Raw genomic sequence first — 22,259 nt, 5'->3', positions numbered from 1 at the left:
ACATATAACTTTCTTGAATCTGCATTGTCAGTTTTGTTTACTATCGTATTTGGTTGAGTTTTTGCCAAGCTGAATGAGTTTTTAATTGGTTATCAATAAGAACTAGAACTGGCTGAATATTAGTACCAAAGAGCGCAAAATTGGCTAAAAAGTTTGAAAACCAGGAGCATTAGTAAGATATATAAAATCTGTAATGCCATGGTAATGTATAGTAACTATAATATATAATATTAACTAATAAAATTAAAATGGTATATACTAATAGTCCTATCTAGAAGATAAACATTTCTCTGTACGATATGTCTCAGCCTTTCTGACATATCATTAATTAGAGCTGGAGTCCCACAAGGACCTGTGGCAGTACTTCTCTTATTCAACTTGTACACATCAGGCCAACTCGCTACCAACTTTAGTATCACTGGTGACTTTACTGATAATAAAGTTATCCTAACCCTCCAATAGGATCCAAACACAACTCGGCATGGTACAAAGAGTGGGGATTCAAAGTCAATAAATCCAAATATCCAAATCCATCCACTGCACGTTCATACTTTGACATATAAACTGCCACACTATCACACTCGTCAAACAACCTCTCCCCAACTGCCCAAAATGTTCGTTATCTAACTAGTCTATACTTAGATCGTCAAAACCTCTTCCCAAACAATCCCATGTGACCCTGATCAGCGTTTAAAGGATAACTGGTATTTGTGGCAAGTCTGTCGACTAAACCACGTCATTAAGTCCTATTACTGAATACTTTCTTAAATCAAGTTAATCAAGAACACTTATTTATCCCTCAATCTATTGTTGCTTATTGTAAAAACATTTTATACAGAATGTATATATATATATAAAAAAATGGTAGTTAATAATACCACTTTTTCAACTTTAAGAAAGCAGCAGTAATCAGTAATAACAAACATTTTAAACAAAACATTTATGTCAATTTAATTTTTCAAATGGGTATTCCAATAAAACTGTAATTATTGTCCTAGCAATATCACTCTCAAAGTTTAGCAATTTTTTTAAGATATTTAACATCTGTTGTGAAAGGAGTAGGTCATTTTAATATAACATCTGTGCCTGAAGAGTAGGAGTTTTTGATCTGTATTTATGAAATACTTTTAAACACAACACTCAAATAACATTTTTTTTTTTTTTAAATATATATTTATTATAAAATAGAATTATTAAACTTCATCTATGTAAACAAAGTTTATAGATACTATAATGTACATATTAAATAAAAATAGCATTAAAACGTCTATTCTCTCTATATAAAATAAAGAAGAAAATATATATTGTACAGAAAAATGTTATATTGTTATTTTGATATTTGACAGTATAGTGACAGCCGACAGGGCGGTTAAATGCTTGTTTACTTTATTTATAACATTATATAATAAAAGTAAATTGAAGTAACACAGAGAACAAATAAGAAGGGTATACACACAACTGCGTACATGAAAACACACAGTTTCCAGTTGAGTTTTTTTTCTTATTGATTAATGATTATAGTAGTAGTCTGTACTATAAGATTATAAACGATTTATTAGATAAAATAATAATAATTTTTTTTTTCATTTTGCGTGCATACAATAATAAATTACAGAAACATCAAACCATCATCATACATGTACGTCTTCTAATGTCTATTTTACTAGTGTTTTTCCACAAATTCGTACAACGTGACTGGTATATGTCCAATGAATGGTATACGGTTTTTGCGTATGGCGCGAGCAGCGTGGCACGCCAAAGATGTGTGGCACAGCGGGTTATGCGGAGTGGCTTTGCGCATGTCACAGAATGTGCGACCAGCTGCATTGACAGAATCATAATGCGCTCCACCGCCCAAAAGCAGTTTGATGGTAGTCATATCTTTGGAGGACACTAAATGGAGCGGTGTATTACCCTCTTCATCACGCGCATTGGGATCAGCGCCAATTTTGAGCAACGCTCTCAACAACATAGACGCATCTTCAGCGCTGATGGATTGGGGATGCCGGGATGTTGCCAGAGCAGTTTTACGCGCACTTGCCAAATGAAGAGCAGTCTGACCAAGGTGTCCTACAACTTTGCACTTATTCAAACGATACAGCAAGCGGTGGGTCAGGTGAGAATGATCATCGTTCCGTATCAATCTAAATATAAACCGTATGAGAGAATTAAAATACATTTTATAGTGTACAAGCATACTTGATTTACTATAAAAAAAAAACATAAACATACTTGAGAGCCATATTAAAGAGATCCAATGAAATGAGCAATAATCTAGGAGATAAATCGAATGACGATGGCAGCACTTTTGGTTCACATAATTCATTGACAGCTTTGACCAGGACTTGAATGATGTCCTCGAAAGTTAAAAGCGCCGGAACTTGTCTGTACCCGTTGTTGTCGTTGGTAGCGCATGCATCAGACATGAAAGAGAAAAGTTCGGCAAAGGAGAAGAATGAAGAGACAGTCATCTGGTGGCAAGACTCAAGAGAACCTCTTTGGATGTCTAAGGCATGGTTCCACAGAGATATGCACCGTGTAAATTTTCCGGCATCAGCATAAACAGCACCTCGATAGCGCACATAGTAACTGGTGTCCGGATGCGTAGGACCTAGGATCCGTTCTCTAACTAACAAAGCCTGGAAAAAGAAAACATTAAAAAATGATGAAATTTAAACAAAATGTTCAGAGCCCCAGACCAACATGGGTGGTGTCTGGTGAGATGGGTAGAAATAACTTACCTGCATCCTCATCTCGTCAGGTTCAGACAACAGTTCGTTGAGTTCCTCGTGGTTTTTCACTTCCTGAGCCCATTCATACGCTTCAATGGGCAGTGCGTTGTCCGGTTTCGGTATGTCCAGTTCGTCGTCGTCCTCACTGAACCTCAGATCCATGGCCTGTTTCCACAAGTCGAAACCGCCAATTAAGTCTCTCCTCTTGTCAATGTATGTGGCACCAAGCAATTCCAGGGCTTCGATCTTCTCTTTGCGCGACACCAAGTTGTTACTCTTAACTAGGTAATCGACAATGTCTGCGTGACCGGTCACGCACGCAGCCAACAGCGGAGTCATGCCTGTAAATATAAACAGAAAACACAAATGAGAATTATTATTAATCACCTACACAAGGACGATGTGGTCGGTGCTTTTTTTGGCACTCTAATCATCCACCCAATTGCGCAGTACCATTTTTACTATTAAAATAATATTAAAACATGTGGTAATAACATAATAATACAATCGAGTAGCACTAACCATAAGAGTCAACTTCCATTTTGGCCCCATTGAGTATGAGCATTTTGAATATGTCCAGGCTACCCGATTCGGCACAATCATGCAACGCAGTGTTGCCTTTGACGCTCTTTTTGTTGATATCAGCTTTTAAGGCCAGCAGGAAGTTGGCGATTTTGTAGTGGCCTTTATAGCAAGCGATCATCAGGCACGTGTGACCGTGACGGTTGGATACTTCGATGTCTGTGGGAATAGAAAAATAAGACTTTAGTCGAGAGCGGTGAAAATACCATCGTCAGAGTAAAATTATTCAACCATCTACTATAATTTTAGCGAAACAGGCGTAAATTGAACTATACGTACGACATCTTACGACTCATAAAAAGTGATTACGACGCCACTTAGCCGCTATAATAATTACATGGAAATAATTTGTCCAGGTAACAGAATACGCTTTTCTCCCGAGTGATTATCTACTATTGAATGGGCGCCGCCGAAGAAATGGTAATTAGACGACGAAGAAAAACAACAGTTTGTCATTCCCGCAGTTAATAAATTTCACCTTCACGGTGACGATTAAAAAGACGTGTGTACGCGAGTGTCGCACGTACGCGGGAAATTCCATAATTAATTTTTACATAATAAATTACACTTGTCCGCTTCGCAAATATTATAATACATATAAATAGACAAAATAAATATATAATATAGACATCGTGGTGCGCATTAGTGTAGGTAAAAATTTCAAATTTGTTTTTAGTTTTTACTAACACGATTAGGTTAAGTGTAGAGTTTAAACCTTAAACTAACACCCAAGTACGATTAAACTGAAATTCAATTGAATGCAAATCGAAGTGGTAATTACATATAGGCGGAAATCCATTAAAATGTCAGGGGGGCTAAATATTATTAACATGTGAGCGGGGGTGGGCTTCGATCCCACACAACTAAAAAAGAAGGGGCTTGACAGAATTTATTAGGGGATTAGGGTTGATCCTCAAGGGTCTTTAGGGCCCCTCAAGCCCCCTCACGATTTCTGTCAATATTTATTAATTATTAATAATGATTTAATTACCAAGGTGCGGATTGTGTCATATTTCGACTTTCCAATTTCCCAGAGCATACACACAATGCGCAAAGTAATACGCACAATGCACTAGTGTATAATAACACAACGGCATTCTGTTAATAGCCGCCAGAAAAATAGGACATTTAAAAAACACTTGAAGGTAAGTTCGAAAAGAACTGTTTTTCTTGCTAAAAAAGATCCATATTTATTTCTACGTTCCCTAATTAATACTGATAAATCTTAATTACGCGATATGGATTTTGAAATAAGTTTGGATTCCTCGTCTTGCATTATTTAGATTTTACTAACAATTTTTTAATACCAAAAGCTTGAAATGTAATACCTAAAAGATTCTTCATTTGTTATGTTAGTGGAATTAAAAAAAATGTAACGTAAAGTCATGCTTGTCAAAATACATTATCGGTGAGAATTATCCGTATAGAGGAGGCAATTGTCCTCTATCCCTAAATACCAACGGGTGGCAATTGACCTAGTCACCTAGAGTATTCAACGCTTATTTGAAGTGCTAGAGAAATTCGTGTTAAAAAAATGCAAGTACAAATTACACTCCTCTGTCCATGAAGTGTTCTTTTTTTTAATGTTGTTTTACAAGTCATGCGCAAATCGTGAATTAATCGACAATATTCGAAATTAACCTTCAAAGGTCAGCACACGCTGCATCGGCGGAGGTAAAATGCAGTTGGACCGGCTACCACTACAAATTTATTACAATGTGCGCGGGCCTTTATACCACCCACAAATTTAAAAACTTAACTTATTGTTAATGATTAACTATTTTTTTATTTGCATCAATATGTGTACTATTATGTTATAATAATTAATAATACATCGACACATTGTGATTTGTGACACCCGATCACATTTGCGTTTACGATCTCGTATTCACGTGACAGTCGATCAGAACCCTCCCTCCCTGGGGATTAAGAATGAGACATTTTTAAGGTAGGACGGCTAGGTAGTAGTAATGATGTACACAAACGAATAGCAAACAACACACCTGCACCGTGTTCGACAAGATATTTTACGATTTCGTAGTGTCCGTCGAAGCATGCAGCGCGCAACGGGGTCGAATTCGTTTTGGTCGTAGAATTCACCACGGCGTCTTCTCTGATTAACAGTTTTACTATGTTCAGATGTCCAGCAGCGGCCGCACACCATAGCGGTGGCGCTCCCTCTATTGTTTCACCGTCAAACATAACTGCGAACAAAAATCAGGGTTTTAAACAAAAACTTCATTATTAACACTATTTCAAGCTGCAATCACTTGCAAGTTATAATATAGTAAAATATTTTCCCTAAACACTTCATTTATTGAATGCCACCGATTCATTCATTTTTACAAAAATTATATCAAAGCCTGGTTTGATAATAAAATAAAATAATTTTTATTTGGGTTTAGCTTCATATTACATTGGTATTTTTTTTTTAAACACAGTATGACAATAAATTAATTGTAATAAGTAGGTAACACAAATTTAGCGCGACTAAGTTCAAGGTATTTTTATAATCACGAATTGTTGAGAAATAAAATTATCATGCACTCTTCTTCTTAAAATTCACAAAAATGTTCAAAACATTTTATGTATGATAAAATATATTTTACACTTAATAATCGTTAACATTTTACCTAACTAACTTGTGATTATCGATGCTCTATATATCACATAATATCTGTTTAGGAACAATTTTTATATGATGGACTCAAGGAATGTTTTGTAGCATTTTAATTATGAAACACAATTTAAAGATTTACATTTTTATTTTTTATTTATACTTATATTAACTATTTAGTTTTATAAAAACTATGAACTTATAGTCCATTCTAATTCTATTATTATTTATTGTTATCAAGCATTCAAAGTATAGATTGGCAAATCTCCTTCTCCAGCAAATACCGACAGAACATTAAAAAGACAATCGTTACAAATTAAAAAAAAAATGGTGGTACTATATTTATAACTTCAGAAGACACAAGATCGGTAAATTTTGCACAAGGCTACGAATTTGATGGTGTCCCGCACTGTATAGGTAGACTACTTGGCACCTAACGCCAAATAATAAAAATATTATTTACCTTTTCACCAGTTAAAATATAGTAAATAATAACTAGAACTCGGATGTTAAAAACCAAAATTTCATTAAAATATGCATTTAAAAATATCAAAATATGCAATTATATGCCTTAAAACATATTAAACATACCTATGTTTTCAACAAAATAAATATATGCAAAATAAAAGGTTGATATTAATTCAAAATAAATTATATAGTTATTGTTAAATGTGTATTTATATATATTTTATTACAAAACACACAGTTATTAAATATATTATGGAATTAAAATCTCAAAATTTGCTACGGGTCTTTCTACTCATCGACACGATTAACGATGATAAACATATTAGTGGTCGGTTCAACATTATCGTAGGTAACTTTGAAATATATTTTATTGAGTAAAAATATATTCACAACAGCATTTTCGGACACGAAATCACCAGCTCCAGTATCGGCGCCTCAATGGTATAATACAATACTACGGTTGTAAAGTGTAAACTGTAAATTGTAATGAATAATAATGACACTCGACACCTATTATATGGTGCCACGGCAGCTGCTGACTAAAACGTATAAATACCACACGAGAACCGTTCCATGTCGAAACATGAGGCAAACCGAACGGACCTGCACAGACATGTCTGTAGTCTGAACTCTGTAGACCGCGGTGGCCGCCCGTTCGCCTGTGGCGCAGACCTGCGCGTGCATGCGCATGGCATATTTGCATACCACGTACCTAAAGAATCTTTGGTAAAAGTATACGTCTTGTTGTCGATCATATTTTTTATTTAAAGTGATATTATTTTTTTACCAAGTTGTTATTTCGTCGGGTTAAACTTTAAACGAAACAACTTAACAACTAATAAATTGATACACAACTGGCATAATATTATATTATTGTATTTATTGCTTTTTCATTTATAACCAACAATTAAATATAATATTTATTATTTAACGAGGGAAGAAATTGTTACAATAATATTTATGTGTTATTATCGTAATTAAATGTATAATTGTGCACTTTTTCTTCATAAACCCATTGGCCACGAGCAGCTACTGATTATAATAATATATTATAGGTACTTGAGTTCAAATGTAATATAAATTATACATATTACAAAATACAAATAGACTACGACACAAAAAAATCTATGAGTCAAGAAATGTAATTGATTAAAAAAAAATCGAACAAGCATAAGAAAAACCCAAAAATTCTTTAAAATGTTCATTGATTCTTCGATTTGTTTCAAGAATTGAATTAATAGTAGAAATATAAAATTGACAGTTGTTTTAACAGTGAATTGCTATGTGAGGTTTGTCATGACAGATAAATTATATTATAAATTTATAACGGAAAAGCTATTGATGACCTTTTTTGATTATGAGAAATATGTATGAAGTGAATGTTTTGTACAATTATATGCCTTTAAAGGTACGGATTTAACGATATTTACGTTTTAAATGCTGGCAATAAATATTTGTATTGTTTATTACTTACTAGTTTAATATTTTAAAATACATCTTATAATTTTCCATTCTCAACATGATCAATACACAGAATAAACTTATCTTATTTCGAGAATTTAAAATAATAATAACTATATAATTAACAATTTCTATTCAGTAAAAACAGTATCTAAATAGCTTTAAATAATAATAAAAACAATAATTATTCAAAACAATTACAGCAGCAAGTTAAGTAAACTACGTTTATGTAATTATAAGCAAACCGTAGAAATTATTTAAATTATAAATTATAATATTGCTTATTATAATATTACATCATTCAATATTGAATAAAAATTAAAAAGATTAAAAAATATGACAATTATGGTAAACACGCCTTGACGAGATCAAAAATAGAGATTTTCATCAAAATCAAATTGAGTAGTTTTTGAGTATATAAGCTAGAAACATAATATATTTGGTTTTAAGATATAGTTTTTTTAATCGAGGCCATGTAAACGCGAAAATTTGATGCATGCTTTTACCTTATCTTACCGAGTAACCAATGATAACCATTTATATACAAACAAATAACAATTTCCGTCGTGAATCTCAAAATCCTTGTTTGAGGGACTCTTTATAATTCAAACTTTGGAAAATTCTTTCTTAGTGGGTCATAAAACGAAACTACTGACCAAATTTTATACTCATAGCTTGGGCGGTTCCAGTATAGTAAGTTATTACTTATTAGTTTATTCCCAATAAATAGATACAGACAAACATAGTTATTAAAATATATTTATTTATAAATTTATTAGATAATAATATGCTCTTGCAATGTAACATAAATGTTCATTTATTTATTTATTACTGTTATCGGTCTACAGCTGTTAAACAAATTTTTTTAATACAATTACAAACTAAGCTATAAGTTTAACCAGAGATAAAGTTTAGAAATATAATATTATTACCAAGCCCGCACTTAAAATTTATTGATCGATTTGTTGAAGTATTAAACAAAGACATAATAACTATTTCAATCATAAATAAAATGCAAATATGTTTATTAGGTGTTAGGTACTCAAAATACGGACTATATAAATAGACTTTATCTAACAGCAATTTATAGTTATCAATATCTGGGCCCATTATATTAATTTGAAATTTATATTTTGCGTCAAATTTAAACTTTATACTCAAAGAAAAACGTTGTTTTTAAATGTATACTAGGTAATTTTTAGTTTCTAGAAAAATTCATAAATATAATATCATAAATTCGATTATACTTTTTATTTTTTTTTATTTAAAGATTATCATATGAAAATACTTGAGATAAAATAGATTCAAATGAATTATCAATAGACACATTAATACGTTTACATAATATATTTTTAGGAATTTAGAAGTAAATAATTTGATAGATTTGATAAACGTAATATTTATAAAGGAAATAGATAAAATCGGAATTTCAGTGTTATCAAAGGACGTACCTAATATTGTAAAAGGTTATGCATCGAGCAATGATAAATTTATTACCTGAGCCTGTTTGTTCGATATTGACTTTGTGTCTTTTGATTAAGTACAAGGCTATATCGTAGTGGCCGTGTCTGCAGGCCATCAGCAATGGCGTAGCGCCAGTTGTCGTGGTTTTCAACAGTTTAGCATTTTCCATAGCTGATTTGCCTTCCAACAGCAACTGAAAACAAACACATTAAGGTCATTTATGGTGAAACTGAGTTATATTCAAGAGCAATTAATGGAGACATTAGACATTCAAGACTTTTAAACCCTAAAATTGGCAAACATTCGTCACCACCAGGAAGCAGAGTTCAGTCACGTTTTTAAGTTCCATAAGTGTACTGTAGCTTATAAGGTAGGGTCAAGGGAACGGGCTACCTGCAACTAGACTTTGCCGATAAATAAATACTTCCATACATGGTACAACATTGTGGTCATTTCATACAGTTCAAGGCTGATCCAAATAAATTACTGAGATGAATTCGATAAAAAAAATAACACGTTTATGAGGATAATTGAACATGTTTGATGATTCCGACAAGACAAAGGAAGAGAGGCAAGAAAGCAAGGAGACAAAGCAGTACATTTATTTTTTCTAAGTAAAATGTAGTGGGATATTGATAAGTCACATGTGCACTCAATTCAGACATTGAACTCAGTTATCCTACTTATATTGTAGATAATATTGATGACAGACTTAAGAAGATAAATTATAATAAATATTAAATAAGATGATAATTTTTATTTCCATACCTTATATGAAACACACATAATATACCTATTTAATTACATAACATATGCAGATCAGTAGATAGTTGTACATCATTGTTCAATATAAGCTAGAAATTGTAAATATTAAACCTGTTTAACGTTTTTGAATAATGAGATACATACCTAACCTATAGGTACCTAATAAATTAATAACTAGATATAATTAAAGTATTAATTTAAATTAAACTCGATAATACCAACTACGTGTGATTTGGTTTTATAAGAAGTATTATTTTAGAACAAGTTTTTAGACTTTATTTAAAATTATAAGAAACACAAGATTTTCAATCAACTAATATTTTGTTAATAAATTAGATTTATAAATATGTGGGATTATACATAAAGTACCTTATTTTAACTCATTTAACAAGGATATTATTTTACCTTGAAATAACTGATATTAAAATATTAAAAATACAAGAGCATTTCTTAACATGTTATAGGTTATTGAGTAACAAATAAAATACAAATATCTAGTTTAAATAAAATTAACTTCAGTAAAATAACTAAAACATTAGCACTATTTTAACTAGAATTTTTTTAATTAATAATTAATTAAAAATAAATTTTTAACATATATTTAGCAAATTGGTAATAAATGTTTGACAACTTAAGACAAAATATATTCAAATTAAATAAATAATTATGAACAATTTAAATTGATTTACATTTTTAAATGCATGCATGCAATTTCTAAAATGGTCAGATTAATGATTATATTTTGTTTTTTTGTACATTTATTAGAATGAATATTACATTTTATTCTCTATTTTACTGCTCAGATTAGGCGATAAAGTGAAAATCTAACTTGATTTAATTTTGATCAAAGTGAAAAGTTTTGACTCAAAACTATTGTAATAGATCAGTGTTTCTCAACTTATGGTACTCGGAAAGCTCGTTGGTGATACGCTAAGAAAATCTCCCTTTTTTAAAAAAAAGGAATGGATGTAAGGTAGATTATTCACAATAAATATTATTTGGTTTATCTGATATTAATAATAATATAAATAACAATTGTACATATTTCATTTTCTTTTTATGCATTAAATTCTTATATTACCAAAATTGTGTAGTTCCTAATAAAATAAATTTCCATACCTACATGTAAAATAACATATTCATTTTTGATAAGCAAAAAACATTATTTGGTCAAATGGTACTTGAAATTTTACAAACTGTATAGATGGTATGTGGATATAAAAGGTTGAGACCCACTATAATAGTATAAATAAGTAATATAATGAATATCTACTTATAACAAACAGGTAACATTTAATAAAAAATAAACTATCAATAATATTAATTTTGTTAGTTTTCATTGTTTTATTTCCACATAGATACACATGAACACACTCTAAAGAGTATAGACTGTTGTGTCGGTATAAAAAATATTGACCTTGGTATTGAACTGTCCACTAACTTTAATGTTCACTGTGAAGTGTGTTGTATACCTACAAAGTTGTGAATCACATCTAATGTCATTCTACCTTTCACTTCCTAGCCATTGCCATAGAAAGCTTTATTATTATTATTATTATGCATTCTGTGAACTTAATTTTATAGAATTATAATAATTATAATAAATTATTGTTGATAACTGTAAGGGCCAGTCTACGGTTACACTTTGATTACGCTTTATCAGGTGATAACCGATTTTATAACTGAGTAAATTTGGCCAATTAAACTTCGGTTAACTTTAATCGAAGATGGTACAACTGGCCTTAAGTGTAATGATTATTATACAGGGGATTTAATTGATTTACTAAAAATAGTTATAACATTGTTATAGGTAATCCATATTTTGTTATCCATTATGGACTTTCTTATCTACTTAGTTTATTTTAACATGTAAGATATAATAGTTATGTGTACATCATAGGCACCCAAACAGCCCTATTTATTTAGGAGGGAGGGCTCGGGGCTCAAGTGAGTTATAATTTGATTTTAAAATTAATTATTAGGCTTTATAATTACTTAATACTTACAAGATTTAATTCATGTGGGTTAGGTTAACAAGTAGCCAAGTGATAACATATATTTAATTATAAATCAAATAAATGTTAATGTATATTATAGTATATTAGGTATACATACTTCAGTAGCAAGATTTGTATGTATTGGTTAAAATACCTAACTGCTACTAACCCCCCTCCCACCGCCATCCAACAAAATATTGTTGAGAACTAAAACAAAATGCATGTTATTATTTTTAACCAATTTCTATATAATGCCTGAACATTTTTTTTCTTCAATGATATTGTAATAAGGAAATTTCACTGTATTAATACTAATTTATATAAATATGGATATACAACAACGCAATTCATAAAATGAGATTGGCTAAAGAAAATAACAGGTGTAACTGAGATTACTTCATATATTATATTATTATATTAATGAAATAAACAATTCCATTTGTATATTGGTGTCATAAGAACAGATTATTACGTTAAAATCTATTTTATAATTTTAGTTTTATGTACCTATTGAAGGATAATTGAAATTTAGTTTCCTGGTTTTAAATGGTGAGTCATCTGAAAGATATTTTGTAAATTGGTAACTTACATAGTTATATTGTATATAAGATAATAATTTAACAAGCTTTGCGGAAAACGATTATAACTACTTAAAACATAGATATTAGGTGTTATATTAATTGAAAATTTAAACAACAGTATACAATTATAATACCTATGGAATTTTAGTTTAGTTAAAATATAATAATATATACATACATGTATTTATAAAAATATAACTATATACCTAGTTGTCATTTATTGTTTTTAAGAATACAAGTTTCAGTCAATAATTTACTGCATACATAAATACTAATAATAAGTATATTTTAGTATGTACCTATAATTTCTTAACTACAAGGCTATTTTTGCATACAAGAGCACTATATAAATTTTTTAATTATTTAAAACCTTGTTTAAAACTATTCTTCAATCAAATTTTTATAAGCACAACTCAATGATTGCAGTTTTTATTTCATTAAATTATGTACATACTGCCATCTATCATTCTTTAAGCTGAATCACTAACTAAATGTCTAGTTGAAACAATGTAGATTATGATTTAAAGTTTATATTTATTATTTAACAAACAAAAGGCGTGTCGCTAGTTCTGATGTAGCCTCTTAAAAATATATATTATATTAGATAATATTATAATCATTTTTATTTTTTAATTTAATTTTGCTGATTACATTAATTTAATTATTATGCAATGCCTACATTTTTGCCAATCAAAAATCTTCCAACATGGGTAAACCTAACGATTATTTGTTTAACTATTTGCATTGATGGTTGATGAGTAGGTGTATAACGTTGAACATTTAGAATTGACTATAATAAGATAGGTATAGACTATAGGGATATTCAATTTTTAACTGTAATGGAGAAAAGTATGCTTTGTCTATTGGTGATAATTCTACATTAAAATTGTATGGCACACTAAGTTATTTATAAGTAATTCAATTTTATTTTTTATTAACATTTAAAGTACCTATATTAACTGAATAAATTATGCTAAGCAATTAGTCTAATTGTTTAGTATAATTTTAAAATGTAATCAATATTTTTATTTTTATATAATATTATAGGAATAAAATAAACAAGAACTTTAATTCCGGTGATGTTTTTCGTAACACCTAACTTTACAGAAATATTATCAAATTATTATGTTGATTTAATGTAAGCAACCATAATTGATTAAATAATAAAAATTAATTATACCTAATTTGTTTACTCAATCGAGGAATATATTATACTTACCACAGATTATATACATAAAACTAAGTAGGTAATAACTCCACATATTATAATAGGAAGTAGAATAAATATTTATGGTAAGACAGGAAGTAGGAACATGGAAAAACGAAAATAATACAGTTACATAGATTTAGGTAAATGGGTTCAAATGGAATTAAAAAATTATATCACAACAATGTCTGGTTTTATTATTTCTCACAATTTGATAAAATATAGTGCGGACGTTAACACTATTTAAAAAAGTATCTCATTGTAAACAGAAACACATTTATTTAATTGACGTTAGCTACGTTAGCGCAATAAAAATCAATCGTGTGAAACCTACCTATGAAGTAGCAGGTACCACGCGTCCACGCTACACAATATATTACTGTAATATTGTAATGTGCTTCAAATTGAAAACAAATTTAATTCCTTTGACTATGCACAATTTTTTATTTTCACAAAGCGAACAGTGTATTCTTCCTACCCCCCTTCACCCGTCATTTGCGTTTTATTTTATATCAACGATGGTTTAAATAATATAATATTTCAATCATGATTCAACAAGTAAAAACGAAACAAGGAAGCAAAACATAATATTACACAGGTATTGTCGTGTAACAACCTTGCCAACGACCAAGCGCAATAATTATCAGACGTATGTATATAGTAGTGTTTATGCCAAGAAGCCCGGAACACGTGCGGATTCAAAACACGTGTGTCGTAGACCCGGCTACACACACAAAATGCGTATATTTGGGAAATAAATAAATTTACCCATACAGTATACTAAATAACCCTAAGCATTACCAAAATCGGTTGAGTTATTAGCTTAACAACTTTTCTTTGTACCTATTTGGTATTTGCGTACTTGGATTAGGTACTGTATGCACACAATATAAATAGTATATTATTAATAATCATTACTTTTGTCTCAGTTTACCAAAACAAACAAAGGACACGCGTACAAATATTTTTCATTCTCGTAACCATTAAAAACTCATTTTAGCAAAAGCTAGGAAGTCAATAATACTTCCTAGTACCTATAGCATTAATTAAATACATACATCGAACTAAAATGTGCGGTAATGTACACAATTTGTAATTAAAAAAGCCTTTTTAGTTTTTATACGTTGTCAATATGCTACCTATATTATTTGTATAATTTATTGAAAAAAGGCATTTATCATATAGGTCATAGTGTCTTAGGTACTAAAATTTATAATATTTTCGTGCTAATTCGTTATTTAATTAAAGAATTTATCCAATATATAGGTAACAATGTAACATGTACCTATTATATTATAATATATAATGTATACTTTTTAATATTATAATATTAAAAAGTACCTAACCACTAAAAGTTGAACAACTCATTTTAATTCATAATGAGTAGAACATTTTTAGATTCTGAGTGAAACGATGAATGTATTGATTTTACATTGATGTGTTTTATTTTTGTGTCAAAATACTTAATAATATCATAAGCTGACTGACCATTTTCGCTGAAAATCGTTTTTCTTATACAATGATACTATATCATTGAATTCAAATTTAACACCATCCATTACAGTGACCCACTAGTAACCTACTGTACAGCAGAGCGACATCCACTTACCCGCCTTTTTTTAAATTGTCTTCATTTTAAGACGAAGTTTTTTATTTTGCTACCTATGTTAGTTGGCCGAACACACTAAGTATAAGAAACTAAGAACAACAAAGAAAGTAGAGGAATAGGTCAATTTTGCAGAAAGTTGCGCAAGAAGTCGTGTTCCAAGTATATTTTGTAATAAATACGAAAGTTGCATTAAAAAAGTGGTCTCGAACTTAGTCGACAGTACAGTAATGGCCAGTATACAATTTATTATATTAGCAGGGCTAAGTATATAAGGTATAAATAAAAAGTTATACAATTAAGTGACAAAAGTGACTTATAATGCAAAAATATACAAATATAACTCAACATTTTAAACTCTTTAATTTAAAATTTAAATCCATTAATAATAGTATTTAGATATTTATTTACAAGTCGTGTAATTGCAAAATCAATATTATTGAATTGATTAGAAAACAGCTGACTATGTTTTATTTAGTATTTTTGTACCTACACGAAGAATTATAGTTTTTGGTATTGGAACACAGAAATTCGGCGGGAAAGAGTGATTAGAGTAGAAAATGGAACGGTCGTCGCGGAAACCGTTATCCAGAATTTATAATGAAACGATCAGACATAGCCGGTTGTACCTAGTCGTGTTAGTGGAAGCAGAGTAATGTATGATACATAAATAATATCAAACAGTGGGAACAAAATATTGGGGCCATTATTTTTTAACTAGGTAATAGGCCTACCACAAACTGTAATTTGACTTTTAACTTAATAGTTAATATAATACAACGGGTATAATATATTATTATAATACCAGAGTGTGGTAGGCAGTTTCATCAAAGGTTTTTATATTTCCCCGAACTAGATTTCTCTTCGGCGGCAAAGGCCTTATTTGACCATTCCCTTACTCTGGCGGCATATAAGCCGCACGCACTACGCTCTACGGGGTGTAAGTACGTGCCCATTTCTTAATTCGTGATCGTACCTTTTCGTCGGTGACAACGGTTTCATTGGGGATGGCCGATTTCTATGAACGACAGTCTGGCCATTATTTATTATTCTGCAAGATTTTAATTTGTTTATTTTAATGATGTGTGAGCATATCATTATACTACTTGTCCACTTATTATTGCTGAAAAAACAGTATCTAAAATTTGAATCTACCAGTTTTCAAACATACCTACCTATACATTTAACACATTATCAGGTTTTAGTATTATAGTAACCCTCTCGATGACATACTCAACTTGTCGTTTGTAAAAAAATTGTACAGAACAGTTGTCAGTACGAAATCGAAACGTTTTCATCGTACCATTTCACAGACCACAGTATTATCAATTGTGTAGCAGGCTATCGGTTATTGTGTGATTTTATTATTCACAATATTATTACTATTATTTAAAAAAATGTCGTTTGATAGAAAATAAAGGTCAAGGGGCGGGGGAACCCGATCACCCAAACCTTGTAAACGCGACAACAATATTGAATATAATAATATTATTATTATTTGTTGGGAAAGAAAGCGTCCAGCGGTGGCCGTCAAGTGGGTAGGGTAGGCTATTGCTATATATACATAATATAGGCGCGCGCGCGCGCACACACACACACGTGTGTGACGAGTTTAATATTCGGGAGATACGACGGCCAACGTTTATTATTATTTTTTTTATATATTATTATTCCGTATCTCTTACACTGACGGAGATCTCGTTGAAAAACGAACGGTCGCCAGCCAAACCAATTGCGTCGTTGACGACGGTATCCGGCACGATATGAAAATAACTCGCGAGCGCACAAAGAAACCCGTTTTTACAGCTGGACACGACGACGATGACGCCGCCTGTTGGCAACCGCAACAAAACTCGAGGCGGAAAGAAGTAAAGAACTGGACGACGGACAACGGTTCGCTCATCGTTGCCGTGTTTACAACGTTAGGATAATAATAATTATTATTGTATAATTGCCGTCCTATCAGTTCCAACGTACACCGAGTTATAGAATATAAGAATCAAGAATAATACATTACACTAACATACACTACATAACTAAGGTATAGGTTTTCCCATCTGACTCGGTGGCCACGTATGGGTAACATAATATCGTATTTTTTTGTTTAGGGATGTATTTCCCATGGCCAAGGAGTACCCAACTATACACAAAAGTGCGTGATTTTAATGAAAACACTGGGGGTGCTTAAGTTCTTATTTTTTTCAGTTACTTACGTATTGATATCATGGATTATTACAAAACTAGTAACTTCGTTACTTTCATAAGTTATAAATAGTTACAATAATTTATTTCATTTAAAATTTTAAAAATGCGTTGACCTTTTGTGTAATTTATTACCGAGGCATTATCACTACATTCTACAAGTCAAAACAAAGAATAGATAATATTATTATGTTAGACATATTATTATATCAGACAAAGAGTGGGTGTGTATAATATTTAATCAATTTTTGTTACACATTAATGATTAGATAATATAGCAGCCACTGACGTACTTAATACTATACCTACTTATAGGTATAAATGTATTAATCCAAAAACGTAAAATGTATATTGGCGAAGTACAACATAATATTAAAGCCGTTATAGGATAATGAACCTAAATAATAATATGATCGATTATTATTATTTCATTTTAAGTAGGTACCTATTCAGATAAGAGAAGTAACGACGCGTGGAACCGTGGAAGTCGATAACCGGTAAGCAGCAGCAGCAGCTGTCGAACGCAATTAAACAACGCTGATAAATTATTACCATTCACGTAAATACGAAATTGTTCGAAACGTTTTTATTTTACACGCTACATACAGATTTTTTTTTTTTTAAATATCGGAATCGGCTCCGGACACGGTGATAAAAATAAAAATGGATCTCTGCGATAAGTGTTGTGGAGTGTTACGAATCGTTAAAAATTATACCTACGTACCGAAAACCTGCGGAGAAAACGGACCTGAACAAAAATCTCTTCGATTTAATAGGTCATCGTTGATGGGTTATCGGCCGCCGTTTAAGTATTATTATATTATATCGTTGTAAATGTAACAACAATGCAATATTATTGTGTTGTAGTAAGCAAACCGAGAGCCAAACAACAGCGGCGGAGGGCCAGGAGAACACGGGACACGACGTAGACGAGACGGAGGTTTTTGTTTACGCTGTAATTGCGTAAATGCACGCGCGGTAAACACTCGCCGCCGTCCGAAAAGACGCAGCTATTGCCCATTATTACGCGCCGGCGTTTTCGTTTATATTTTTAATAATAATATTATTTTCGTTCTGAAAACTGGACGACGATAACCGCCGTCGTTTTCTTTCGGTTTCGAATAATACACGATAAAAACGCGATATGAAAATCGACGGCCGTCGTCTCAGTCACGTGGCGACCATGAAAAAAAACACAAAACGTCCGATTTATATTTTGCCGGTGCGCAATTAAAATATTATAAAATACGACCAATGCGTCCATCGTGCGTAATTTTTTTTTCCCCACGTCGACGCACAGTAATTTTATTAATATAATTCGGGTGCGTGTGCGTACTACGATAATAATATTATTATTATTATTATTAATTTATTATATTTATAAAACGATGTTGACAATCAGCGTCGCCGCGGTGTACCGCCCGAAAATAGTATATATTATATATATACTTTTTTTATTGCGTACGAGAAAAACAAAAAAAAAAAAAACGGGCGCGATTTTTGTTATTTTTACGGCGCAATTAATGTTATTCGACGATAATATTATTATTAATTAAACGTGAACGTTAAAATGTATAATAATAAATTATTGTCGTTTCAAGCTATCCGGATGATTTCGATCGTTTGTTTAATTAACAAACGAGGTGATTGTGCACATTTTACCAATAGTATAAATAACCCAACCTACTTAATAATATCATTGTACGATGCACTGGCCGGTACGAGTGCGTTTCGGCGACGGTGTTTGAACACGCGTAATAATTATAAAATTGGTATTTTCGAGGGTTTTATTATATTATTATTATCTTTTATATTATCATCATTTCATACACACTGCATAAGTATTACACACGTCGCTGTGTAGGTACTTGCACGAGAAAAAAAACGTAGACAACGTTCGACTACGACGAATTGTTTTTATTCGATCGATAATATTATACAACATAATATTATCTTTTACCGTACACATGCAAGGAGGTACCACACACTACTTACCTAAACGAATTATGACACGATTCTAAATTTTTCTTTTATTAGCGATGTCGTCTTCGACGATACACTAAGCAATTAAATTACTTTTATCGCATTTCAAAGTGCCCTACTAAAAACACCCCAACGTACTAGGTTGTGTAAAAAATGTCACTGGCGGGAAAAGAAAATAGTACCTTGACAATGTCAGTTGAAAAATAAATTTTATATTTTAATCTCATAAATTAATAATCTGGAAAACCCAAATTCCGATTTACATACATATAATAATATTAGGTTAACTAATTTGAATACCTAACAGTTAGTTAGCACTTCGTTGAGAAAATAACAACTGTTTTCACTTTATATTATATCAGTAGACAGTAGGTGTCATAATAATAAATCATAACATTATTCAAAGTTCACATTATTAAGATTCCTAAATGTCAGTAAAATGTATAATTATGCATTAATATTGGTATTTAAATTCAAATGAGATTTATAATATTATATAGCCACTTGTTTATCTAATTTGTAAACAAACATAAAACCAGTAGGTAAGTAGGTAGTACAAATATATGAAAGTATTAAGTACAACAAAAGGTAGGTATCTACTAAGAGAAATCTGAAAAAAAAATAGTATTATCATAACTTACTTTTAAAATATGAAAATAATAATATTATATACCTACAAGTTGTGCTTATTATGTTAAAGTAGGTAAACTTAAAATATCAATAGGTAGGTACAAACTAAAGTATTATGATGGAAAAATATGCTGATTAAATATAATTAGAAGGCATAATATTATGTAGCAAGGTGAAGTAATACCTGGCATGTACCTCATTTTAATATTATGCTATAAAACAATGTACAAGTTTTCAGCAATGTATTATATAATAATATTCTATTTAACCAATTGATTAATAACATTTTTTAAATTAGATAATATATATAAGTAGGCACCTATTTTACCTTTAGAAAAATTATAAAATAATTTTTTTTTATGATGAAAATAACTATTATTTAAAACTTATTAGGTAAATGCCTTGATAAATGAGCACATTACCTAATGGGTCGCCTACCTATTTAATTTACAACTTTAATAACTATGAAATTAAGGTTGATATTCCTATTTAGTTTGGTAGGTACTTGTAAAGTCCATAATATACCTAATTGATTTTAAACTTATGATAGGTAGGTACTTACACATATATAAAATCTGTAAAATAAATACATCAAACACTTTTTAAAACTTTATAAGTAAGGAATGTAGTTAGTACCTAGATAACCTCTGTAAAATACAGAATAAAATATATTGGTCTTATGTAATTAAAGAATGACATTTAAATGTCAAAGCCAAAGATGAGTTTAAAAATTTAAGCCAAATGTTAAACTGCTACCTAATTCAGTTAAAAAAAAACTTTCTAACCTGGTAGGTATTTGTATATTAATAAAACAAACTAATTAGGTATACAATCAAATAACCAAATGTGAGAAAAAAACTATCTTACTATTATTCCAGTGTAGACAAATATCAATTGTGAATGCATTTACCTAGATGTCTAGATATTTTTACTGGCAATTGTATCAAGGGAAACGTCAACAGGAAAAAGAAAAGCTATCCAAAACCCAAGTATGCAGGGATAGAAGCTGTCATAAAAAGTACAATACGGGGTGAGGGGTAGCACACTGTGTTCATCAACAACTGAAACTACTGACTGGCAAGACGGAAAGTGCAGAGACCAAGGTGAAGAATATCAAGTCAGCGGACAGACTGACGGCAGCACTTTAACAATCGATGGTTACAGAACCTTACTCAAAAATTGTACCTATACCTAAGACTTTACGACCGCTAACACACGTCATACAACGATTGCGTATCGCAAGCACCGACATCATTTCGCCCTACAACAGTTTATCATTAACACAACCCCCCCTCCCACCGATCGCACCCCCGTATTGGGGGTAACTAGTAACTGCTAACTAAACGTCGGCACACCGCTCACCTGCAATCGTTTTAGCCGTCCGTCTCTGGCGGAATAGAACACCGAGGCTGCGATCGTTTCAATGTCGTTCATGTTACATCCGCTGTCGTCGGACCTAACACGATGGCATGTCGTCAACAGCCGCGAGGCGCGCGTCCGGAGAGCCGTGTTTGCAAGTATCGGCGTACAACGAAATACGACACAACAGGGGGGCAGGCACGCACTGACCCGGACGACGACGGCTCGACGGGGGTGGCGGATGACAGCGACGCGAAACCCGACAGCAAAAGTATTACAACAATATCTGACAGTCACCGAATCGTGGCAAAATCGGGCACGCACACGTAACGGACTTGGTCGCAGTGAAACGCACAGGGGCGCGCGCGCACAAGCTCGGATAGAGTCTATCGCTTACAGAATCGGGTGATGATTCGCGGAAATACTCTCGGCGATGCGCGGTGGTCGTGTGGATATCGCGACGCTGGCGACGACGTGTGTCGCTCAACAGAAACGAAAACCAAACTGACGGTGCGGTGCGACGACTGACACTGACGGCGGTCGGCCGAGTCGACGAACCGATGGACGTGAGTAGAACGCAAAAAACGTCGGTAGTGGCGGTGGCA

The 22,259-nt window shown here is 31.7% G+C and overlaps 1 protein-coding gene across 1 annotated transcript; it reads right to left on the bottom strand.

The window, feature by feature from the left end:
- Nucleotides 1-1,534: 1,534 nt before the first annotated feature.
- Nucleotides 1,535-22,206, bottom strand: LOC132943099 (protein fem-1 homolog CG6966). The gene is made up of 7 exons (XM_061011905.1): nucleotides 21,658-22,206; nucleotides 9,358-9,517; nucleotides 5,318-5,518; nucleotides 3,255-3,473; nucleotides 2,742-3,073; nucleotides 2,233-2,639; nucleotides 1,535-2,144 (listed from the first exon to the last, which is right to left on the bottom strand). The coding sequence occupies exons 1-7, from the start codon at nucleotides 21,727-21,729 to the stop codon at nucleotides 1,664-1,666; spliced, it is 1,872 nt and encodes a 623-aa protein (XP_060867888.1). The 5' UTR covers nucleotides 21,730-22,206; the 3' UTR covers nucleotides 1,535-1,663.
- Nucleotides 22,207-22,259: the final 53 nt, after the last annotated feature.

The sequence above is a fragment of the Metopolophium dirhodum genome, chromosome 4 (genome assembly GCF_019925205.1).
Source record: "Metopolophium dirhodum isolate CAU chromosome 4, ASM1992520v1, whole genome shotgun sequence".
Classification (NCBI taxonomy): Eukaryota; Metazoa; Arthropoda; class Insecta; order Hemiptera; family Aphididae; genus Metopolophium; species Metopolophium dirhodum.
Note: the sequence above shows the minus strand (reverse complement) of the source record. Positions and strands in the feature narration are given on the sequence as shown.

Bases quoted from the DNA above. Each gene is read 5' to 3' on its own strand.
- LOC132943099 (XM_061011905.1), bottom strand. From the start codon at position 21,729: ATGAACGACATTGAAACGATCGCAGCCTCGGTGTTCTATTCCGCCAGA. The intron at 2,640-2,741 runs GTAAGTTATTTC...TTCTTTTTCCAG, and splicing joins CTGACGAGATGAGGATGCAG to GCTTTGTTAGTTAGAGAACG. The intron at 2,145-2,232 runs GTATGTTTATGT...GTTTATATTTAG, and splicing joins CTCTTTAATATGGCTCTCAA to ATTGATACGGAACGATGATC.